We start from the raw sequence: 27,026 nt of genomic DNA, 5'->3' as shown, positions 1-27,026 counted from the left end.
CAAGATATACTAAAAAAACATGTTATTTTGTAAAATATTAAAAGAAAGGAGAGAAATTAAGAATGTAATATAAAATAGATATGGCTTGTTTAATGAAAATCGATCTTATATACAAACAACGTAACAGATAAGGAAACATTCAAAGAACTAATAAACTACATAACAAATACAATTAAAAAATGTGGGAAAAGTTCTTATAAATATTAGACCCATGTGGATGAACTTTGAAATTAAAACATCATAAGACTAATTACAGATAGTGATCCCCTCTGCCAAAGGAAGGATGGGCCTGATCGGGGTGAGGCAGGATTGGATGGTCACCTACTAAGGGTGGCTCTGAACAATGGGCCAACCTTGCCACACACCAATCAAATACACCATTGCCAAATACAGTGAGAGATGGGTTTAAAGAAGAATAACAACTAACACAAAAGGCATACTGACTGAAATTAACATAATCAAAACAACATGGGATACAAGACTTGAGCTTGCATGCAAGAAACAAGGACAGTGAGATGCTCTCTGAGGTTGTAGGTTCACATCAGAGTTTCTGAAAATGAAAGCACAGCAGAAACAATTACACAACAAAAACACAAGAGGAACTAACAACAGTGAACACACCTGGTCCAACATACACAACACACAAACACAACAATATAACTCCCCCTTTTCTTTACCCTGTTTTTTTTCTTCTGTCAAATATCTTCTTTTACCACTGGAACACATGGACAAGACATCCATAAAAGACATAGACAGAGGAAAAAGGAGGCTTTTGGGAAAGAGATGGAAGATATACCAAATTCAACTTATCAACCAGTCATTGTAGTATCATTGTCATCATGTTGGCCTATTCTGTGCAATGATACATCACTTTGGTAAACATTCGATCATGTGTTGTTTTTGGTCAACAATCCAATTTGTATCATGAGAGAATAATTGTCCTTTAATCTAAGTAGGTAATAAGCATAAAGTGCAAACAAAACTTTTCCACATTTCTATTCTGAATGCAAATGAAAATGTTACTTCTAAATGTCAATATGAAGACCCAACCCAATGACCTTTTGAACTTGTGACCAGGAATCTATAATATATGCTCCAATTCATCAAAACCTAACTAATATTCATCTTTTAGAATCATACAAAATATATTATTTAAAAGACAGAAATGCTTAACTTAGAACAATACTGCATCTTAATCCAAGTTTCTAATTTTGCAAGAAGTTGTACCAAACCTACTTTATCGTCTGCTTATCAACTTGTCAAGAAATTCCTGAGCATATAGTTTCAAACTTCTTCTGTAGCTTTTCTTTTTCCATGGATGAGACATTATAAACAAACAAACTTGTTATGTATATTTGATTTAATTTATATTTGATTTAATTTAATTGTTTGTAAGTTTTTAAAAAAAATTATTTTTAATTTGATTATATGTCAAAGTAATGTAATTTTGTTTACTCGGAATTTGATATTTTCCAGAAATTAGTTTGACCTGACTGTTAGTTGTGAACACCTAACTTTGTATCTTATGCTGACCTAGTTCCTGACCTTGATTTAGAATCAAGTAAACAACCTTTTTAAATTCATTTTTAATGTGTGAATGATAATCCTGAAATCGAGGCTGTACTAGACTACGTGCCATTAGACTTGTAGATACCTTCTAAACCATTCTAGAATGTGATCACATGACCCTCATCCGGGAATGTTTTGCCTCTCAAGTTACTGTATAACATTTGTTTATAGAGAAATTAGGCAAATGGGCTTCCAAACACTGGGATGTAAAGGTGTTCCTATTATTGTGACAGTTTGGAATTATATTTTAATCTTTATTCAAATTATTTGGATTCTAAAAGATTAATTCTTTTTCCTGGAAATATTTGAGTGCTCATACAGAATTCTTGGACAAAGACATTTATTTAAATTTTATTCAGAAATTCAAACTGGAATATTATTTTCTGTGGAATAACAAAGAACTGTAGATGCTACAGCACTATAAAGGCTACAGTATATGTCATCACCTTCCATTTTGAATTTTTCGTCGGGACTCAAACTCGAATTCATTAGAACATTTCATTACTAGAACTTCTAAAATTTAATTTGTGGATTATTCTTGAAGTATTTCTGGATTTGATTCTTAAAAACCCTAAGTTCTTATTTTTTCATTTTTACAGTGTTTTTCCAGGGAAATAAATTACTTGTTAAATTTTTCAAAACTTGTTGTTTTCACTCTTTTTTTTTGTGTTACTGTTTATTAGAGCCTAAACACGTAACATATGAAACTGAATTATAAAATGCTACACTTCTACTAATTTAAGAAAAAAAAATCAGTTTAGTTTGTTTAATATCTCTTGCCATTTAGTGGAATTGTCACGGTGAATTTTCTAAAACCAACTATAAACCTGGCCTTGATCCTTGCTTGACATGCTGAGGGAAATAGTCCATAGCCTGGTGCATAAATATTACATGTATCCTAAGATGTGCGCAGAATAGGCAAACATATCATGATTTATGACAACACATGGGCAGTATCCCATGTGTCCATAATTAGTATTATTTTGAATAGAATGCTCTGGTGACAATAGCAGCTTTACAAAAGGTAAGCACTGAAGCATTTTATTTTTGTTAATCGGTTGAACTTGGAATGCATTTTGTGACAATATTGGTGACAGAAACCATACATATGCAGAAAACCATGATTGCGTTGTATATTTAATTTGTTTGTTAACTTTTTTCAGTGATATATGTTACGTATATCTGTATACTGTATTTGACCATTGTCCAAAATCAAGTTAATGGTGTACCTGGCTAGTTACAATTATTTTGTAAACAATGTAATGCACAGCTAATATTTCTCTATGAGTATAGATTAAATATTCAGATTATTATCAATGGAAGTAAACATGTTTACTTCTATCTGAATGTAGGATATTAGTTTTTCACTTGGATATTCCACAACTTGTCGACAACTCTGAATGTTTTAGGAAAGAAACTGACCTCAATCCTGGCTCTATAACTGTGTCTTAACTTTTTATATCATTTTGTCAATTTGAAAATTGTTTCATTCTTGCCTTAACATCAGAAGTAGAATTATTCTTATTGTTGTGTTCAGTTATTAATTTGGGTGGTTTTATTTATTCAAATTATTATTCACTGGAATTACAAAGTGTTCCATGATATTCTTGGACTAAAATATTAATTTGGAATTGTAATAAATCCAGACAAGGACATTTTGGATTATATTATTATGATACATCAAAAGACTGAGCACAATGTCACATTCCAGGCCATTGGCATATCAACATGTTCGAGACTACAGGCACATCAACACAATCAATATTGGAATTTATTTGGAATACCACTGGAATTCAATTGGAACTTCATATATTTGGACTTTTAACTGAATTTGTATGACTATTTGGGATTAAATTTACAAAACTATTAGTTCTTTTTAAATTTTCCCTTAGTTATCAATGAAATAAATTATTTGTTACATTTTATAAAACTTGTTAGTTTCTGCTCATTTCTGTCGCCTAGTATAAGAACACAGATTTGTAACAATAGTGCCAGATGATACAAACCCCTACAGACAGCAGCTTAGCCAAATGGAAGAGCCAGTGAGATGAAAAGATGTGAATCTGAAGATAAACATCCAGATTATCTAATGGAGGCCACTCAGCCATTTGACCTGCTGGCATAACTAACTGAGGCAGCTTTTTCCATCTTGAATTCCTCTTCCAGAAGGAATTTGTTCTATTGGGAAAGATTGATGATAAATAAAAAAACTTTCTCCTCTCTGAAACTAAGAAGATCTGGAAATAAAACTACAGGACTTCTGGTTTTCTTCTCCCACTCTAGTGCGCTTTTTCTAAGAAGAGTGTCTGCGCTTCCTACAGAGATACAAGATGAGACTGGTGGAACATAATCTGCAAGGTCCAAACAAGTCATTGCAAAAAGGCTTCATTTGGCACCTATTGGGACATTAGAACAAGGGGAACTTGGCAGAAGAGGAACTGACTCACTTGGGGCAACTGCCTCCCTCTTCGGAAGAAAGAGTTGTCCACAGACTTTCTACCCTGGTCCCTCCAGCCACCTCACCATGAGAATGATGGGTGTAGAGGGGTTTTAAGCTGGGAATGATATTGTTTCTGATCATTTGCCTGTTTGAAGGAGTTAGCCATGAGCCTTCAGGATGGGAGTATTTTCTTCATTGGTTTTGCCATGTGTAGTCCCATGGCCAAGGAATAATGTTGTTGATCCATCAAGTCCGGACAAACCACTTTAGGAATTAGCCCTCTGAACAGTGTTTGACATCAAGAGGGGTGACCCACAAAAGGATTTTGCTCTGATGCAGCAAAATCTTTGGTGTCTCCAAAGCTGCATTTATGGAATGTGAATGAGTTCTGCAGAAAGCACTACAGAAATCTACAGCATGTGTCTCAATGTCTTGGCCATGGCCTCTAACAGCCTCTGCAAGACAGCTGGAAACTTCAATATTCAACTTTAGATTTCAACTTCAAAAGAACCACAGAGGCAGCCAAAAAAGATCAGCATCCAAGACTGTGTTAACCAGTGTCCATTCTTTCTGATCAAAATCCTCAAGAACCTTTATGGATAGCTGAGCCCAGGTCCCTGCCAAGAACCCCACCTAGCAGGCACCCAAATCCAAGGTGGGAGACTTAGGGGCCAAGTGGGTGAAAGGACCCAGCAGATATTGGCTGTGACTAGGGACTGAAGCATAGATGATGGGACAGACCACCCATTCTGTTGTCTGGCCACTTTTTGGAATTCAGACATTTCTTAGACAGGCTCCTGACCATCGATGAGCAAGGGAACAACATCATCAACATGGGCTGTGTCCCAGAAAGACTCTCCAAACTGGAGAATATCATGCCCTCTGGTCATCTCAGAATTTTGGGATGTAGATCTGGGGAAGTTGGAGGTAATTTACTACCTTATAAAAAAAAGTCCACACCTATTTCTTCCATCACCTGACCTGCCCGGTATAACAAAGAAGATGAACCCAAAAGATGAAAAGGATCCAAGTCTTATGGGTTCTTATGTGAACAGGTTTGCATCCATAAAAATGGTTCATTATCCTGTCTTTGTCCTCAGGTAGAAATATTTTGCATCATTTGACTCAGGAAGAAGGGGACTCATTGACTGGGGGGGGTCATCATTTTGTCTCTGCATTTTGGAATTAACATATTATGGGATATTGTGAATCGGATCATTCAGAACTACCAGCATGTGACATAATTTAATTCATGGCTTTATCATATAAATGCATTTAAAATGTCAAGCATTGTAGATTTTAGTGGATTTAATTAGGAGAAATCATAAGTTGTCAATTTATGTGACATATTCCACTGAATAATACAAGTGTATTTTACACTGTTTTGTTGTTATTTTTCCCATCCATCCATCCATCCAGTTGGGCTTGTTTATTTTTTCAAAATGCTACTCTGACTCACTGATGACAAGTCACCCCTTCAGACAGTTGTTGTTGTTGCTGTTGTAGGGTTTAACGCCATTTTTCAGCACACGATAGGCTATACATGGCGGCCAGTATTAATGGTGGAGGAAGAACCTGGAAAACCCCGGAAAGAACCACCGACCCACGAGAAGCTACTGGCAAGCTTTATCACATAACCACATTAGCCGAATCCGAGACTTGAACCCACGCTGGCAGAGGTGAGATGGCAGTGATCCGTAACATAGAGCGCTTTAGACCACTCGGCCACTCGGGGCCCCTCCCTTCAGACAGATCGAACTTGCAAAATATAAGCAGGTCAAAGAGAATTTGGCTATTTTTAGCCCTCAAAAGGTGGAGGTAGGCTTATATTTGAATCAACTTATAAGCAAGCATACATGGTATAATGTTCTGGCATCATGATTTGTCATACTTTCATACAAGCTAGCAAAATATAAGTAGCACAGTTTTAGCAATGTAGGCAGCTATATCATACCAAATTAAGAATTTTATAAAAATATTACAAAGGAGATTATTTAGGTTTTCTAGACTCCATCACTGGTCATTAGAAAAGTCCATCATCTGCACCATGTAATCAAGAAAAGCATGCATGCTCTCACACATCCACATACAAACACGGACACACACTTCTGGATCAGCTCTACTCAAGACTGTATTATGCAAAACAGGAGTTAATAGGAATAATTTTTACCTCGTATTCCTTGAAGTGTCCTTGCCAGGAACAGCCAGCATTCACACATCGTACTTTGATACGACTCATTTCACGCTTCACTGCATTATCAGGGCACATCTGCAAATAGGACATTGATTATTCATTATCTACTTAAGTTATTACAGTCCGAGTTCTTTAATATAACTTTAATTTTCTAACAATTATCTTAATAATACAATACACAAAGGATGAACAATATCATTAGAATTAATTAAAAGTGAACTCCTGAGAAATTAAAAGTAGTTGTAGTGGAAAACAAAATCCTTGAATGAATGCTTGATGATGAATTCTCAGCTGGTATGCAAAGAGGCCTTGAACATGAGAGAGAGAGAGAGAGAGAGAGCGAGAGAGACAGAGAGAGAGAAATGCCCCACGTTTAATTCCCAAACGACATTCCAGAATGTAAACCATTTAAAATAACAAACTTAGCAACAATCCATTTCAGCTTCAGAATTTCAAAAATATGTTCAACGGAAGGGGCAAGATTAAGTGGATGGATTTAAAAATTGTCTATTAAAGTTACAGAGGAATAGAATTTTTAAAACAGACAAATATTTGCAACATAAAGGCTGTTGAGATTGTCATGCAAATTAAGAAGAATTATCCTGTTACAATATTGTTGTTGTTACTTTTTTATTACTGGTACACATGATGGAATATTGAATATTTGTTTATATTTAAAATTCTTGCTATTATTCAAGAAAGAGATGAAACAGAACAATTTTGTTTAGAATTTTCTTAAAATATTCTATGATTCTTAAAAACCTAGTCTGCATGTTAGACTGAATCTTCATTTTTATAAAAGTATATGGTTAAAATAACAATTTATATTAAATGTATAAACAATTTCTTGCAATGAAAACAAAACCTAGACAACTTGAATGTACTGTAAGAAGACAAGCATTCTGAATAAAATTTAATGTATTTAGGTAATGTTAACGTACATGCAGGTCGCAGTTAATTGTGTAGATGTATCTGTATAATTGCATGTATGATACATGTGTTCTTTTATCTTTACAATGTTTTTACTTTATATCTATATTTTAGTTTAGATGTATGGACTATGTAGTCTGAAACAGAATTCTTATCTTACGTTGTTATTTTAAAAAATCTGCCCTGAAACTTGGTTGGAAGTAAATGTGTGTGTATTCAGTAAGTATGGTGTATAAAGAAAGGTTCACTTACTGGTCCAAAACCTACGATCCATTAGAGAAGTTAGGCAATATCAACTTGCCTATGACTGCAGTTTAATCAATTCATATATCCTATACAACATTTTTGAAACATTCAAAGCTTAAGAGTAAACCACCATCTCAGCAATACAGACAGACTCGTGACATAACTGTACAGTATATGTGTAGGCCTAGCCCTGTTTACAAAAGTCACTTGGGGATTTTTCCGAGTTTGTATCTTTCATTCTGTATGCCTAATTCATATTTTTAAAAGCACAAATTACAAAAGTTTTAAAGAATTTGTAGCTAAAAAGAAGATATGCAATAAATACAAAGCCACATAAGTGTTTTGTTCCATGTCAGGGATAAAACTTGTTTCATACAGCATAGGAAGGCCTCGACATATTCCTATGCTGGATCAAACTCATTTTTTCCGCCCACTTGGAACGAAACCCATATGGAGTTCTATCCATATATTTAAGATAATTTAAAACCAGTTGCTTCGGGTAGATGGGACTCGTAAACCTTGGATGGTAGCTCATCTAGGAGAAGGAAAACTCCGATTACAAACCTCTGCTGCCTTGTGGCTATACCCATTCATGGGAAAGGCTAAGGGAGTAAACCCCGACAGAAAGTCTGGAGATGGAGTCCCTAAGGCGGTATGACATTGACTTCAAAGTCATTCTGGCAACTCCTGCGATGCCGTTGGTGCCAAGCTGTATCAGCATTCGTCGTTCCCTTGGGCACACCAGCTGCATGGAGAGGGGGGATCTGCTGCATGGGCAACAGCTGATTCTCCATACCACCCTGCCCAGGCTTCATAGCTCCACTGGAGAGGACACTCCAGCGTCGTCGTACAGTGTCGGCACAACACGAGAAGTAGCAGTTTACCGGTTCTAAGTCAAAGCTCGATTGGCATAGAGCTTGGCGCCAGGGGTTACTTCTGACGGTGGGAGAGATCACCAGGTCTCACTAGACAGCTACCGCCCGCCTCAAGCTGGGCAGCCCCCAGTCAGTAAGGTGGTGCCCGCCATGGCCTGCCTGCTTCACTGGGTGCGTGGAGCTTAGAGAACCATCTCAACAAGTGGGCCACAAAACTCTGCACCAGGAAAGACTAAAAGAAGAAATAAGAAGACTCCAACTCTTCATTTTGCAACCTCGAACATCAGGACCATGTGTCCTGGATTGACCACTGACCTACAGCAGATCGACGATGCACGGAAGACTGCCGTTATTGACAGAAAACTCTCCCGACTGAACATCAACATTGCCTGCCTCCAGGAGACCCAACTGGCTGACAGCGGCACCATCAGGGAAGCCAATTACACATTCTTTTGGCAGGGGAAGCCCTTGGATGAACCTAGGCAGCATGGTGTAGGCTTTGCCATCAAGAACACGCTAATCGCCTTCATTGAACCTCCATCATCAGGTACTGAGAGAATCCTTGCCCTCCGGCTGTCAACATCCTTAGGCCCGGTCAACATCTTCAGCATGTACGCCCCAACCCTCTGCTCCACCTACGAGGAGAAAGACAAGTTTTATGAGGCTCTGGATCAGGCAATATCCAGTATCCCCAACAATGAAAGCCTTTACTTACTAGGAGACTTCAATGCTAGAGTGGGAGCTGACCATGAGGCCTGTTCCACCTGTCTCGGCTTTTATGGAAGGAGCAAGATCAACGAGAATGGTCAGCGACTGCTGGAGATGTGCTGCTCCCACAGCCTATGTGTGACCAATACTTTCTTCAAATGCAAGGAGATCCACCAGGTGTCGTGGAGACACCCACGCTCACGCCACTGGCACCAGCTAGACCTCGTCATCACCAGCCATGCAGAACTGGCCAGTGTCCTCCTTACCCGCAGCTACCACAGTACCGATTGTGACACGGACCATTCCCTCGTGGCCAGCAAGGTGCGAATATTACCCAAGAAGCTGCACCACGCCAAGAAGAAGGGTCACCCACGCATCAACACCTGCTGTGCAAGCAACCCAGAGAAAACACAGTTCATCAGCAAACTGAAGGAAGCCCTCACCAAAGTGACACCTGATGACACCATTGACTCCAAGTGGTCCCATATCCGTGACTCTGTGTACAATTCAGCCATCACAGCTTACGGGAAGAGGGAGCGAAGGAATGTCGACTGGTATATGGCAAACTGGGAGGAGATGGAGCCCATGACTGAGGCAAAGAGGAAAGCCCTCCTGGTATACAAGGCTGCACCAAGCCCCAGAACACTACAAGCCCTCAGGATTGCAAGGAATAATGCCCAGAAGACCGCCCACCTCTGTGCCAACACGTACTGGCTGAACCTTTGCAACAGTATACAGACAGCTGCTGACACCGGGGATACAAGAGGAATGTATGAGGGTATCAAAAAGGCGACAGGCCCCCCCAGCTACAAGACCGCCCCCTCAAGTCCAAGACGGGCGAAGTCATCACAGGCCAGGGGAAACAACTGCAGCAATGGGTTGAGCACTATCTCGAGCTATATGCAACTCAAAACAATGTCACTGGAACTGCCCTGGACGCAATTCCAGACCTGCCTGTCATGGAGGAGCTTGACACACAGCCCACCCTGGAATAGCTTGGAAAAGCCATCAATTGCCTTGCCTGTGGGAAGGCTCCTGGAAGCGACGGCATTCGCCTGAAGTCCTCAACAGCGGAAAACCAGCATTGCTCCAGCCCCTACACACACTCCTCTGCCTTTGCTGGGAACAGGGATACATCCCACAGGACATGCGTGACGCCAACATCATCACTTTGTACAAAAACAAAGGAGACCGTAGCGACTGCAACAACTATCGAGGCATCTCCCTCCTCAGCATCATCAGAAAGGCTTTCGCCCGTGTTGCCTTGGCGCTCTTGCAGATCCTAGCCTCCTGTGTCTACCCAGAGTCCCAGTGTGGATTTCGAGCCGGCAGGTCAACTGTAAACATGATCTTCTCACTACGTCAGCTGCAGGAGAAGTGTCGCGAGCAGCAGATGCCCCTCTACATTGCCTTCATAGACCTGACGAAGGCGTTTGACATGGTTAGTCGGAGCGGACTCTTCAGACTCCTGCAGAAAATCAGCTGCCCCCCACGTCTGCTTGCTGTCATTATGTCGTTCCACGAGAACATGCACAGCACAGTGTGCTTCAATGGCGCAACATCTGAAGCATTCCCAGTCATCAGCAGAGTCAATCAATGCTGTGTCCTTGCGCCGACACTCTTTGCCATCTTCTTCTCCAAGCTTCTCCAGTACGTTTTCAAGGACTGCAGCGAGGGAGTGTACATCCACACCAGGGCTGACGGCAAGCTGTTCAACATCGCCCGTCTCCGTGCTAAGACTAAAGTCACAGAGGTACTCAACCATGAATTGCTCTTTGCCGACAATGCAGCCTTGACATCACACACAGAAGATGGACTTCAGCAGCGGGTATGCCGCCTCTCCCATGCATGTAAGAAATTTGGACTGACCATCAGTTTGAAGAAAACGAATGTCATGGCACAGGACACAGACTCCCCTCCCTCTGTCTCCATCGATGGGTACAATTTGGAAGTTGTCGAGAACTTCACATACCTCGGGTCTAACATCTCCAGCTCACTCTCCATTGATTCTGAGGTGAGCGGCAGGATTGCCAAGGCAGCAGCAGTGATGGCCAGACTTAACCAGGGGGTCTGGAACAACCCCAACCTCACAGAGAAGACCAAACTGCATGTCGACCAAGCCTGCGTGCTCAGCTCACTTCTCTACAGCAGCGAAACATGGACCACTTATGCAAGACATGAGAGGAAACTCAAACAGCTTCCACCTGAGATGTCTGTGGCGCAGTCTGCACATCCAGTGGCAGGACAGAGTACCCAACACAGAGGTTCTAGAACGCGCCAACATGAACAGCATGTTCTCCATACTCAGCGAGAGGCACCTTCGCTGGCTTGGCCATGTCAAGAGAATGGACCCAGGTCGCATTCCCAAGGACCTGTTATACGGGGAGTTAGCAGAAGGTGCACAACCAACTGGACGACCACATTTGCGCTACAAAGATGTTTGCAAGAAGGATATGAAGATGGCAAACATCAATGTCAACAACTGGGAGAGCTGTGCAAACAACCGTTTCAGCTGGCGTCTAGCTGTCAGGCAGGGAGTTCAAAATGCAGAGGAAAAGAGAAGAATAAAACAAGCTGAAAAGAGAGCTAAAAAGAAGGATAAGCAAAAGCATACTTTGGAGCTACGCCATCGTCTTCCGTAGACGGACGGATGCCAAGATGAATTTAATCACATTTTGACACGTCATATATGCCAATGTGGTGGCCAAATAGAAAGTTGAGAAACATATTTGAACCAAGCCAAATTTTGGAAATTATTGTATTAAAAGAAAACAAAAAGCCAAATGTTATGTTTTAATTTTATTGTTAGCATATACATATTCTTTTGTTAAGCTGCAAATCATTCTACGATTTTCAGGAGCACACTTGTTTCTTGTCTGAACCTGAAGGAATGTTCTCAAGTCCACCAGATACGTTTTTGTTTGTTGAACAAGTTTGTTTCATGTTTAATGTTTTCTCCCTATTATACCAAAAATGTAGCTCTTAAAATTATGGCTTCAGTACCAACAATTTCAATTCTTATTGATTGGCTCTTGAATGTATATTGTAAGCCTAATCCTCCCTGTGTCAGTTATAGCTTTTAGATTTCAACAATTAATGTACACATAGCAAATTCATCTTCTATCAGGTGTTGGCCATTTAATTTTCGAGGTGAGGGGATCAGACCATGATTCTTTTATAGCTGAAATATTTTCATTTCTTTTAGCTGAAGATAATTAGTATTTATTCCAAATAGTATCATGGATATAATATTGTGTTATTCGAAATAATATCATGGATATAATATTGTGTTATTCCAAATAGTATCATGGATATAATAGTGTTATTCCAAATAGTATCATGGATATAATATTGTGTTATTCCAAATAGTATCATGGATATAATATTGTGTTATTCCAAATAGTATCATGGATATAATAGTTTTATTCCAAATAGTATCATGGATATAAATAGTGTTATTCCAAATAGTATCATGGATATAATATTGTGTTATTCCAAATAGTATCATGGATATAATATTGTGTTATTCCAAATAGTATCATGGATATAATATTGTGTTATTCCAACTAGTATCATGGATATAATATTGTGATATTCCAAATAGTATCATGGATATAATATGGTGTTATTCCAGATAGTATCATGGATATAACATTGTGATATTCCAAATAGTATCATGGATATAATATTGTGTTATTCCAAATAGTTGGCATCATGGATATAATATGGTGTTATTCAAAATAGTATCATGGATATAATATTGTGATATTCCAAATAGTATCATGGATATAATATGGTGTTATTCCAGATAATATCATGGATATAATATTGTGATATTCCAAATAGTATCATGGATATAATATGGTGTTATTCCAAATAGTTGGTATCATGGATATAATATGGTGTTATTCCAAATAGTTGGTATCATGGATATGATATGGTGTTATTCCAAATAGTATCATGGATATAACATGGTGTTATTTTGCTATAGATCAGAGGACAATATATGTTTTAAAAAATGTGTCAGGCCCCTGCCAAAGAACATTGAATTGATGATACCAACATAATTGCAGTATACTGTGATACATATTGTGGTACATTCAGAAATACTGTGGTATACCGCAGTAAAAAAAATTCATGGTACCCAGCTCTAGAACACAGTATCAACCTGTCCTTGGGATCGGATGTGCAATTCTGAAAATAAGATATGTAAAAAATGTGGATATACATTTTCTATTTCACATCATAGTCTTCACCATGAAAATCATTTCTGCAAATTCATTTCCTTGTTTAATTCAATAAAAATAATATTCAGCTCATAACTTATTTTTTCATTTCCAATGCATGCCATCAATCTTTTCTCCTCTATGATCTAATTAATCAATGTGCTACTTCTGATGTATGGCAAAGTGAATATACTTCTGATGTATGGCAAAGTGAATATACTTCTGATGTATGGCAAGGTGAATATACTTCTGATGTATGGCAAGGTGAATATACTTCTGATGTATGGCAAAGTGAATATACTTCTGATGTATGGCAAGGTGAATATACTTCTGATGTATGGCAAAGTGAAAATACTTCTGATGTATGGCAAGGTGAATATACTTCTGATGTATGGCAAGGTGAATATACTTCTGATGTATGGCAAAGTGAATATACTTCTGATGTATGGCAAAGTGAATATACTTCTGATGTATGGCAAGGTGAATATACTTCTGATGTATGGCAAAGTGAATATACTTCTGATGTATGGCAAGGTGAATATACTTCTGATGTATGGCAAGGTGAATATACTTCTGATGTATGGCAAAGTGAATATACTTCTGATGTATGGCAAGGTGAATATACTTCTGATGTATGGCAAAGTGAATATACTTCTGATGTATGGCAAGGTGAATATACTTCTGATGTATGGCAAGGTGAATATACTTCTGATGTATGGCAAGGTGAATATACTTCTGATGTATGGCAAAGTGAATATACTTCTGATGTATGGCAAGGTGAATATACTTCTGATGTATGGCAAGGTGAATATACTTCTGATGTATGGCAAAGTGAATATACTTCTGATGTATGGCAAGGTGAATATACTTCTGATGTATGGCAAAGTGAATATACTTCTGATGTATGGCAAAGTGAATATACTTCTGATGTATGGCAAGGTGAATATACTTCTGATGTATGGCAAGGTGAATATACTTCTGATGTATGGCAAGGTGAATATATGTCCGACCACAACAGGTAGTCTTATTCTGTAAACACTTAATGTCTCATTCAAAAATATACATATCTGTGTATGTCTTGAAAAGAAGAATGCATTTCAACTGAGTATCAACTTCATTAAGGAGACTTTATTCTTTTTAAAATTTAAAATTTTCAACAAAAACACAAAATTCAAAAGAATTTAAATTTTTTTTAGCTCAAGATACTATTGGTCTTATTTCATTAAAAATCTTTCACATCACAGACGTACAAAGGAATCATTCAATTGTGTTAGGGATTTTATGTGTGATGTAACAGACCTACAGAGGAATTAGTAAACCATGTTAGGGATTTGTTTTAAATATATTGCTAAGCTTTAAAACTACACAGATTTAAAATTTCATGGATGGCACTTCTAAAATTATCTGTTTAGTCTATATACTTAATTAGCCACAAAATCAAAATACAACATTCCATCATAAATCTGTGACATGGGTCCCCAGAACATTTATGTAGTCACCAAATTTGGTGTGAACATGTTAGCAAATGACAAAACTATTTAAAAAAATATAAAATGTTTAAATTTACATGTTTACATATTACTTTCATTCTCAAACAAATCAAAAGACTCAATACTTTTACCATTATACTTAAATGTGCTTCACAATTTTAGCAGCCATAGTATTACCAGATAAAAAAAGTGAAAGACAGTAAAATGCTTAATAGGTGTTTAATAATAATAATGATAATGAGGACTTTGTATAGCGCATAATCTTTAGAAGCTCTAAGTGCTTTACAACATTAGACAACACCTATAAGATAAAAAACATAATAATATTATTACAAAAACAAACAACATGAAATTAGAAAAACATTAAAAAATAAAAAATATGCTGAGAATATTTCAGGTAGGAAACATGGTTAGGTTTTTAAGTTTGTTCTTGCAGTCGAAATAAGCGAGTTTTGAGAGCCCTCTTGAATGTGATCACTGTGTCTTTGTGTCTAAGTTCAGTGGGCAATTCATTCCACGTTGCTGGGCCCTGGTATGCAAAAGAATGCTGTCCATATGACTTTGTTTTCATAGTGGGAATAATGAATATACGATTGTCAGAAGAGGAGCGTAAGTTTCTTGCTGGTGTGTACACATGGGTGAGATCGGATAGTTATGTAGGACTAGATTCAGACAGTGAAATGTAGCACAGAGAACAAATTTTGTGTTTGATTCTGGATCGAATGGATAGCCAGTGTAGGGTACAGAGCAGTGGGGAGGCGTGCTCTGATTGTGGTAATCTAAGTATGATCCGAGCAGCTGTGTTTTGAACTTTTTGAAGTTTCTGGAGTAGATATTGAGATGAACCAGACAGAATTGAGTTACAATAGTCCAGTCTTGAAAGTACTAATGAACACACAAGTGTTTTAGTGGCATCAGCTGAAAGATATTTGCGAACTGAGCTGATCCGTCTCAGCTCAAGATATGCAGTCTTACATATGTTCATGACATGTTGGTGCAATGTGAGAGTACTGTCCAGAGTAACACCTAGGTTTCGTACTGATTGTGTGAATTTAATGTTGGCGTTGCTGATATTTATTGTTTGAGGTAAAGGATGTGAATGAGAAAGTCTTTGTGTTGTGATCAGAATGGCCTCAGTTTTATCATCATTCATCTGCAGCTTGTTACATGTCATCCATGATTTCACATCAGAAATGCACCTCTCTACACACTGGATGGTAGCATCAACTTCAGTTGGGTGGCTAGATTTAGGTAATTATAAGCAAGGTATCTTGGAAATGTTAGCAGTTTAGCGTTGTGGTTGGTTAAAGGTGACCTTTAAAACAGGATTGACTGTCATTTAAAACCAACCACTATACTGTAGATCTACAGCAAAAACATTACTTACTATTGATGCCAAAAACTGATGTAACCCCATATATCAAATAACAATCACTAATGGTTGACAGTCGTAAAAAAAAATGGCATTTTTTTTCTATCCTAATGGTCTTTATATGACTATGACTTACTAAGAACAAAGTCTTTTTGACAGGATTGGTGATCTACTGTCCAAATAAGAATTTCCAGGAATTTAAAACAAGACCATTTCTTTTTTTTAAACTGCCCGGGGTTGAATCCATCTCTGATATTCATGAGAAATAAGATTTTCAAATTAGGAAATGTGGCAGCCATGATGAAAGCAAGATAGCATTACTTTGACTTAGAACAAACTGAACACCTTTGGAAGAGTTTTAGTGAAACCCATTGCCAATATGACCACTCTTGACTTGGACTTAAGAGTACGTGACATCAGACTGGGGTGGGAGGAGGGAATCTTTGCAATAATAATTTAAATAGATTTTACCCCATCCATGAACAACATTTTAATAGCAGTATTACATTATCTGCTAATATTGCATTGCAGAATTGACCATTTATTAAGAAGGCACATGGCCTGAACAAATCCCATATAGAAAACTATTGTACTTATCCACAAGGGCACATCCCATTGGGATTAAAAGAGGACAAAGGGTGGGTTTGGATGCTGATGAACCTCTTTCACCACCCCAAAAGCCGCAACATAGAACCTGGGGGAGGTTAGAGACCCAATTTCTAACTGAAGACTGATGATCAAACCCTAATGACTGGCAACTGAAGCCCAGTGACCAGCACTCATGGCCAGGTCACTGAACAAAGTCCATTCTGGTCATGACAATATAATTCACAAGCCTTCATTAGATTTATCAAAATTTGATCGCTGATCTTCCCTCTAATGAAGTCATGATTCACACGGAACACCAACCTTTGTCTGACTTGCTCCCAGTTGTTTCTCTTCCTTTGGGAGTGGCAAAAGAGGGGTGGTTCACCAGCACTGATGGCACTGTAACGAGTGTAAGGGGTCCTTGGACCGAAGGTGAACTGCAAACCATGGAGGTCATGGAACTGGCCAAAACTAACAAATTTAATGTAGTCACTGTTGAGGGTGAGGTCCATATGATAGAATGTTGGTGTCTCTTGTGGCCACATATTGCTCCTGCAATGTGATGGTTGACAAAGCCTCTGAAGACAGACCCAGATGAGAACCTACAGGAATACTGAGAAAGGGATGCATGGTATGAGAGAGTCTGAGTTCCTTTGGCTGTCCCTACCCCTTCCTTTGGCGGGAAAGTAAGAAGGGTTAAAGATCTTCCTCTTGGTGGGGGGTCTGAGGCATCTATTTCCTGTGCGTCTTGAACCAAATTTGTAGTATGAGTTTGCATATTAATCTGGGGCTGCATCTGTTTGAAAAACTTGGGGTCCACAGCTCATAACTTACTGCCATACAACTAGGCCACTGAGTGATAATCGGAAAATACTTCATCCTCAACGGATTAAAAAGTGGTGTACCACCTCTCATGTGGGAAGGGGCAACAAGTTTCCCTGGACACAAGATGTTTGGTGCAACATGTTTGTTTGGTGCCCCCATCTCCCTATCAGGAAGGAGCAACTCTTGTGTAGTGCTCCAATTTTCTCAAGGAAGCAACAAGCTTGTATAGTGCTCCACCTCCTAACGAGAGGTAGCAACATGTTTGTGCAGTACAACAACCCCCTAACAGCAGTAAGCAAGATGCTTGTAAGGTGTTCCACCTGCCTAAGAGGAGGAAGCAACATGGTTGTGTGGTACTCCACTTTCCTAACAGAAGAGAGCAGTCAACTACATTGGGCACAAGGTGAGCACACTGCCATGAACACGAGTATTTGACATCTCCTACGTTCTGGTGTGGGGGTGGGGAAGGGGAGAGACAATCAACTCTTTGAACATTCTGTCCTTCGTGTAGAGGGTCCTCAGGTTGCTGAAGAAGTTGGTCCCATAAAGTCATGGTCACTGGAGTACTCTTTTGGGTTGAAGAGCTCAGCCTCTCAGTTTTCTTCTCCTCCCATTTGGCAGGAAGGGGACTGACTGAACCAAAAATATGCAGACAATCACTTGGGGGATTTTTTGTTTCCTCCACTGTCCATACATAGCTTGATCTCAGGCTTCAGAGGCCACAATCCGCAATGTGCACACAAATTTTTTTTCTGTGTTGTACACTGAGCAATAAATGCAGTCTGGGTGAATGTCCCAAGGGTCCTTCTTGCAGCCACACTGCTCTAGACTGGTCCTAACAGTATTCTGATTTTTTAAAATAAAAATAATGACAATATTTGAATGTCACGGTTACACTCACCTCTGACCTAGTTGTAATTGTATGCAATATGTATGCACTAGGTAAACAGCTGAGGACCAGCTGAACCTGTCTTTTTTCATTTGTTTCTCAATGCAACCTTTTACTGAGGAAACAAAAATTGCAAACAAACATGCAATAACAATAGATTTTCTTTTCTCTCTTCCTGCTAGAATGCAGGCATTATTAATAAACATGTTGATGGAAACAATGAGATCCTTGATAGAGAGAGAGAGGGAGGTCAAGCCTGTCACTGCCCTTTAATAATATCCCTTAACACAAGGGCTTACCAGTACCTTAGTAATATGTTTAAAATTAGATGCTGTACCCAGACCCCTAAGGGTTGAAAACACGTAATTCTATGTTCCTTAAAGACAATGAATTCCAAATGGAACAAATGTTACTTGAACATAATTTAAACTATGGAACAAATAGTTCAACACCAAGTTTTGAATTGATACCATTAATGTGTTAAACACTCGATACATGCAATTTTCTCAGGTGACATATAGGCATAATGACCACAGTATGGCAGATTGCAAATTTCTCAGGTGACATATAGGCATAATGACCACAGTATGGCAGATTGCAATTTTCTCAGGTGACATATAGGCATAATGACCACAGTATGGCAGATTGCAATTTTCTCTGGTGACATATAGGCATAATGACGACAGTATGGCAGATTGTATCATGCTGAAAATTCTCCACTCCGTGGGAGGATATAGTCACATAGAACAGAAGGTGGTTTTTTTCAGCATGAAAAAGCATAATCTACATAATAATGACAGACAAGTAATTACCATAAAAACAACAATTCTGGATCCAAATATGGGTAGACAATAGGACTGCTACAATGAAGTGGGATACAACATAATAAAGCACCAACAAGAACACAGATAACACTCAAAAAATGTGTGGCTCATGGAGACAAACACTTACAAAATGGTAGGTGAAAAACCAAAAACAAGTTTAATGCCAAAAATGAAGGCAAATTTTGATAAGCAATATAAAACATGTGTGACACTTGCCATCCAAAGACAAAAAGATGGTATTCCCTATGTTTTGCTATGACTAAGAAGCCAGAGAGGATCATACCTTTTTATTCTGGAAATCCAGTTCAATTGGAAGAGGGAATAATTAGCTTAGACTGAAGACTAGAGTCCCAGAAAAGGAAAGCAATGTATTAGTAGTAGGTACTGCATTACTGATAATAAAAGCATGATTTTCAAGTGGATGTCTGAGCAGAACCAGTGTGTGTGTGTGTGTGTGTGTGTGTGTGATTTAGATTTTTAACATAGCTTTTTTTTAAAAATCAATCATATCGCTATGATGTCTGCAGTGTGGCAATTTAGTGATGTCTAGCACTGAGGCATCATGCTACAGACATGTAGCACGATGTCCCAACCAGTCATATATCCTGACACCAGACTGACCAGTCCTAACACTAACCTCTTGATGCAGATGCTCTAACCACTTAGGCCACTGGAGCGGTCAGAAGTCTTCTAGTGAAAACTCCATGTTCAGAAGAGGTAGCAATAACAAAATTTTCAAGATGGCTGCTGTGGCAGTCACACTGGATGTCTGATTAGAACCATTTTCATTTAGGACCAACTAAGAAATCTTTTAGTGAAAACCCCATGTTGACTTGACACCCTATTCAAGAGTTACGGTACCAAAAACAGGAGTTTTCTAGATGGCCACTGTCAGCCATACTGGATGTCTGAGCAAAACCATTTTCATTTAGGACCAATTAGACTTAAGAAGTCCTTCATGAAAAACCCACGTCAATATGACTTTCCATTCAAGCAGAGTAGCAAAAACAAGATTTTCAAGACAGATGTTGTGATGGTCACATTAGCAAAATAATTAAGGGAAAATGGGAACATTTAAAAAAGAAAAATAGTATGAAAGGACAAGGTACAATAATTTTGGCTCCCAGTCAGATTCAGATGAAACACGTACATATAAAAGAGGGACCTATCTCTTCCTTAACTATGTGCTCATTTTTATCCAAGACTGCTCTTAATAAGGAAAAGTGACCATTAAAAACCTGTTTTTTTTTCCTAGTTTATGGTATCTATTTTTATGGAATACAGGCATCATGCCTGGTTAATAAGTCCAGATGAATCTAACTGCCAAAAAAGACACTGTTATGTCTCTGTGGTCTTAAACTAAGGAACAGAAAAAAGAAAAACAAACAAGTTTAGTAAAATTCAATAAATAATCTACTTCCCAAGAATATAAAGTGAAAATTTCAAAGGAACTTACATTATTGTGAATTAAACTAAATAATCCAAAATGTTATATCAAACGTACAAAAGTAAAGAGTGTTCCGAACAAGTCCAGTATTGAATGTGCTGATGTGCCAACAGCTCTGAGATGAGCTGATCTACAAACAGTCTTTATGAATCACAATGATATAATCCAGAATGTCCTTGAATGAATTAACAATAATCCCAAAACAGTGATTTAGACCAAAAGTCAAAAAGCACCTTGTAATTCCAATGAATAAAAAATAAATCCTCTCAAATTATGAAAGAACACAACAAAAAGACTGATTCCACTAAAGACATTTTAAATTAGGATTTAATACTTACGTTGATCACAACCTTTATATAAAAACCTAAGATACAATAAAAGGATCATGATGTAGGTCTTTTCCCATCAAATTCATAAACAAGGTCATGTCTATTTACTTAAATTTAAGCAAACTACCTCGCCAAGATCAGATGGACCATGGTTTTTCCATGGGGGAAAAACCATTGTCCTAAACTCAAATCCAAGTAAACATATTTACAAATATTATTTTCAAGTATTAATCTACAATCATGGACAAAGTCAGCTATGTAACAATTTGCTTAAACATGACCCTTACAATCTATAATCATGGATGAAAGTAAAACACACAACACAGATATACATAACAATACATCTAAACTATGTATTTCCACACAATGTGTAACAGTCAATGATATCATGTATAAATCTGAGTTTTTGTTTTGCAACATTATTTAAATGATGTGTATATTTACATTAGGGTTGATTATTAAAGATAATGATGGGAATCGGTCATAATTTCACAACTGATAATCAGTTCTAATTAACCAACTGATAATCAATTATAATTGGTTAATAAAAGCAAATTTTAATTTTTGTTTCAAATACAGTTATATCTTTGCTCAAGAGTTCAAAATGTTAATAAATGTACAGGAGTAATCTCTTTTAATGACATGCATACTTTAATCTGATACAAATATTAATTTTTTTCTTTTGTGTTGTGTTATTTTTGTTATACAATTTTGTTAAATGAAAGCAACTTTTTATGGCTGAAAATTTTTATGTAATTGAGAAACTGTTGCAATCCCCCAAAAATCCTTTCATTCATATGTGATGTGTCTATAATTTAAAGTATAGAAAAACATGTTGTTACTATTTATAAATACCACAAAGGACATTAGATTTAAACAAACAAATCATCAGAGCAAAATATCTTTCCAACTATTCACAAACAGAATTAACCAAAAACGTGTCAGGCACCTGCCTCTGAACATTGAATTGTTGGTCCCTAATATAGCTGTGGTATATCGTGGTACATATCATGGTACATTTAGAAATACCACAGTACAAAAATTTTCACAGCACCAAAGTCTAATAATCAATGTTAGTACTGTCCGTGTTATACTGTACCAGTAACATACTTTGTAGGCCTTATACATAGTCTGCAGATGATAATTTGAAGTTATAAAACTGAAAAACTGAACAACGGTGCCCATGAATATTGCAATTTTACTGTGTTCACTGTTGATTTATAAATGTTTTGGTTCACATTATTCATGTTCTGATCATGTTTGCCTTTGTTCATTATAAGAAATCACAGAAAGGTAGAATATAGGGAATAAATGCAACTTATGAAAGTAATGTAAAAATACACGTGGATTTTATTTCTCACCATTATTTTTTATATCATTTTTAGTCAAAAATAGTGTAATCAGCTCCTTGTTTATATACATACATGGATCTCATTTCTTCATAGGCCTCCTTGTTTATGTACTTACATGGATCTCATTTCTTCATAGGCCTCCTTGTTTATGTACTTATATGCATCTCATTTCTTCATAGGCCTCCTTGTTTATGTACTTACATGGATCTCATTTCTTCATAGGCCTCCTTGTTTATGTACTTACATGCATCTCATTTCTTCATAGGCCTCCTTGTTTATGTACTTACATGGATCTCATTTCTTCATAGGCCTCCTTGTTTATGTACTTACATGCATCTCATTTCTTCATAGGCCTCCTTGTTTATGTACTTACATGGATCTCATTTCTTCATATGCCTCCTTGTGTATGTACTTACATGGATCTCATTTCTTCATACGCCTCCTTGTTTATGTACTTACATGGATCTCATTTCTTCATATGCCTCCTCTACACTGAGCTACTCTCTTCTAAAAATTCTGATTTGTGCTAAAGAATGCTCAGTACACAATCATGAACAAAAAAAAAAAAAAACAAAGTGCAATGACATTTTTGTAAAATAATGAAAAGTATTCAGTAGGCATATGTGGAAGTAAATATAATTTTCTGTTTGTTGGAGATATACACAATTGAGAACATGCATAAAATTTGCACATGTGTTAGCTGGTTATAAAAAATGTCTTCAGTCAAAAAGTAAAATGTGTTCTTGAAAGCACTGCTAGTTTTTGATGACTTTGAAAATGTGGAAATATGGCATAATTTGGGTTTTTTAATGAACACGCACCTCTTTTGGAACAAATTAACTGTTATTTTCACAATATTTAATTATTATATCATTTGTATACATGTTTCAGTAGACATATAGTGGCTGTGGTATAACTATAACAAATACCCTGACAGATATTTTAATTTATCACTAATTTGGGGACCAAAATTGCCCCTTATTGAACCTTATCATTTATATAAATTACAAAAAATAACTTTACTTTTAATCACCTTTGCATACTTGGATAAAAGTGGCATTTACTCACATACTAGTGACTTAGTCCAACCTATCTCCATCTTATAGCTTCACATCAATAATACCATAACTAAATTCACTCTGCTATGGATGTTAATGCAATGTAATGTATAATCATAATCAATGATCAACATAAAACTGAAAAAAGAAGAGGGATAGTAGACCTATTAGGAAAAAGTACAGAAAAATAGGGACAAAAATGTAGGAAAAGCAGCAAAAACTAGGCTTGCTGGAAAGACTGTACACTTAAAAAATAAATGCCACAAATAAATTCTCAATAATGTGTCAGTGTTAGTTCAGTTTTAATCATTTTCTCAAGAAAGTACATCAAGCCATTATTGACGTATACCTGATCTGCTTTCAGAACACTGTATTCATCTTCCACTATTCCCTCCTGCTCACACTGGGAACATGTTATCTGCTGACCACTGCAAAAATAAATAAATAAATAACCAAACAAACACCACCACCCAAAAAACCTGACTACACAACCCTCATGCAGACTGTGACCCTGGGGTGGTAACCAAAAATCCCTTGCAAAGAAAAAATATATTAATGTCCCCCCCGCCCCAACAACAACAAAAAATTGAGCTATTGCTGATGGGCCCAATGATTCTGAATATGTCTACACTCTGGTGTGCCAAAGACCAAAAGTAAAAGGAAGAAAAAGTAACATGTGACCATCAAAATTAAAACCTCATAGCATCATCAAATGAATAATAATTAAATACACCTAGGAAGTAGCTGTAACTTAACTTCATGGCTTTTAGTCTTCATGTGTCTCAGTGAGGGACTGGTCACTTACCTTGATAGTAAGAATAATCCACCTAGAAATGGTGGATGCTGAAATGTCAGTGGAGCCCATAATAGGTAGAAAGAGATTCCTCCAACCCTTTCTTCTTCCTACTGTAGCAACCGAAAGGAAACGTAAAGTTCTAACTGGGCAGAATTCTACCTTGATCATCCCCAGCACAGAAACGACTGAGACTGGGAATAACAACAGGAAGTGGAGCTTCCAAAGGAAACTGGTTCTTTGCCAGAAACCCAGGTTTTTAAAGAAGGGAAACAGACTCATAATTACCACTAAACCATAAACAACCCTTGTCTACTGACAACCATGAAGAATCTCACTTCTCTTCACCAGTGTTTTTTTTAAAGTAAGTTTCTCAAGGGAAGCCTCACTCAGTGATTCAAAAGAGGGTTTTGACAACATCCACAAAATGCATGAGATTCCATCGATGAGTGAGTGTCTCTGCAGCCCAAAATATCTCATAAGATCTTAAAGATGAAGATCCTACCTGATAGATTGGCCTTTAGAGAACATGAGTGTGCTGAACCTGGTTGACATAAACCCTTAATATACATTTTCCTAAAAGAGGTAAAACTTACTTGAGAATTTTATCAATGCATCCTTTACAGAATCTAAACTTACTTGAGAGCTTTCTCAATGCATCCTTTACAAAATCTATGTCCGCAGAAACTCTGTATTGGCTCTCGCAGAATTTTATGACACAGGCCGCAGAGAAACTTATCAGAATCAGTCTGTACAAAAAGACTGATTGGATAACCGCAATCAAAGTCAGATGTTACTGCTTCCATTTAGTTCAATATTTCTGATGCTGTGCGTTCGACTAGTATGACACTACCCTGAAATTTAAAATGACTGATGTCAATTTATAGAATGTTAATAATAGGAAAACTTATATATAATATGTTGATAATATATTCACCGACAGGATAAAGCATTACTGTTGATGTGTAGATTTTTGTTCCTATCAAATTTTGTTATATTACAGAAACAAAATGCCCAAGTGGGCCACATGTTTCTCACTAGGGTTGCATAACATTTAACCATTTCATAAACATATCTGAGGAAGAAAAAATCTTTTCAAAGATAAAAGTATAAGTAATCTGCAAACTTCATGCTTACAATATCATATAATAAATTGATGCATCATATATATAAACATGTTTACCAAGTTGTATCCAAATCTAATCTGAAATACAGCTCCTAGAAAAGTAGCAAGCTCAATCAACTGCTAGATCATCTCATAAAGATGAGCTGATCTTACAGAACCTACCAGTCTGGGTGAGACCAAGATGATATAACAAAAGCTTAATTACAAGTTTAAGCAAAATCAAATCTCCACAGATACAAAGGCAATAAAATACAAGATAACTTTACTGATATGTGTGGATCTCACTCATCATCAAACGTGTCCCTGTGACCATCATGACATAAACGATATTGAAAGTCTAATTAAAACTGGATCAGAAAAATGGCCTTCAGTGTGATAATAAACTTGGCCTTTCGGATGCAAGATCACCTCATTAGATACACACAGACCTCATTCCACATCAAATTCACCAGTCCGGTGGCCTAGTGGTCAGAGCGTCCGCCTCAGATGCGGGAGGTCGTGGGTTCGATCCCCGGCCAAGTCATACCAGAGACTTAAAAATTGGTACTAACAGCTGCCTCGCTTGGCGTTCAGCATTAAGAGGTTAGTGTTAGGACTGGTCGGCCTGGTGTCAGGATAATGTGACTGGGTGGGACATCATGTTACATGTCTGCGGCATGATGCCCCAGTGCTAGACATCACTCTAAACTGCCACATTGCAGACATCATAGCGATATGACTGAAAAATTGTTAAAACTACGTTAAAAATCCAAATCACATCACATCACACCACATCAAATTCATCTGAAATCTTGACATAAGCATATATTCAAATTTTTATCACAACCAGACCAGAAATATGGCCTCAGCTTCGGTCAATCAAATATATAATCATCTTATTCATATTCATGGATGACATTCACTATCAAACTTGTTCACGCTCATAAATCATATATGTGCCTATATCAAAGTTTGATTTAGAAACTGAAACAGAATTATGGCTTTCAGAGTGGTAACAAGATCAGCCAATCAGATTCTAGATCACCTCATTAATATCCTTAATTCTCGATAATTATCAAACTTTTCGGAGTTTATGATGATATAAGCCCATATTCCATGTTTATTTAAAATCAAAACATGGGCCCCCGAGTGGTCTAAAGTGCTCACCATTATGGATCACTGCCATCTCACCTATTTCTGCATGGGTTCAAGTCTCGGGTTCAGCCAATGTGGGTATGTAAGAAAGCTCATGGGTTGTTGTTTTTTTGTGGGGTTTTCCCGGGCTCTATCTCCACCATTTATACTGGCGGCCATGTATAGCTTATCTTGTGCTGAAAAATGGCATTAAACCCTACAAAAGTCAGACCATAGCTATGGCCTCCAGAGTGGTAACAATCAGATGCAAGATTGAACAAGTAATATGCATGGACCTCAGTCATAGTCAATCTGGTTTTAGATCCTGATGATGTAAGCACACATTCAGATTGTGATAAAAGTTTCGATCAAGTGTATAGCCTCCTGAATGGAAACAAGTTCAGCCAATGAAAGGCAAGATCATCTCAGGAATATCTGTGGATATGACTTATTGAATTGTCTTAACATCTTGATAATATAAGCCCATACTTTAAGTATAACTAAAATCAGAGTAGAAATATGGTATCTTACTCATTACTGAATAATGTATATTAAGAGCCAAAATGACCTCATTTTTTACAATCATGTACTCACATAGTTTGCAAACAAACTACTGCTGCTAAACAATGGTC

The 27,026-nt window shown here is 37.4% G+C and overlaps 1 protein-coding gene across 2 annotated transcripts in view; it reads right to left on the bottom strand.

Moving 5' to 3' along the window:
- The window catches only part of LOC149779140 (TNF receptor-associated factor 2-like), a 56,039-nt gene that overhangs the window by 21,412 nt on the left and 7,601 nt on the right, over positions 1-27,026 (bottom strand). The window contains exons 2-4 of one of the 2 annotated variants that reach the window (XM_089939698.1): positions 24,795-25,009; positions 23,712-23,790; positions 6,180-6,278 (exon numbers count right to left, since the gene is read on the bottom strand). In XM_089939698.1, coding sequence (XP_089795824.1) covers positions 6,180-6,278; positions 23,712-23,790; positions 24,795-24,961 — 345 coding nt within the window. In that variant the 5' untranslated portion in view covers positions 24,962-25,009. The remainder of the gene's footprint in view (positions 1-6,179; positions 6,279-23,711; positions 23,791-24,794; positions 25,010-27,026) is intronic. The other variant, XM_089939699.1, reaches the window with a different exon arrangement.

Source organism: Sinohyriopsis cumingii, chromosome 17, assembly GCF_028554795.1.
Source record: "Sinohyriopsis cumingii isolate HCF-2022 chromosome 17, ASM2855479v2, whole genome shotgun sequence".
Taxonomy (NCBI): Eukaryota; Metazoa; Mollusca; class Bivalvia; order Unionida; family Unionidae; genus Sinohyriopsis; species Sinohyriopsis cumingii.
Note: the sequence above shows the minus strand (reverse complement) of the source record. Positions and strands in the feature narration are given on the sequence as shown.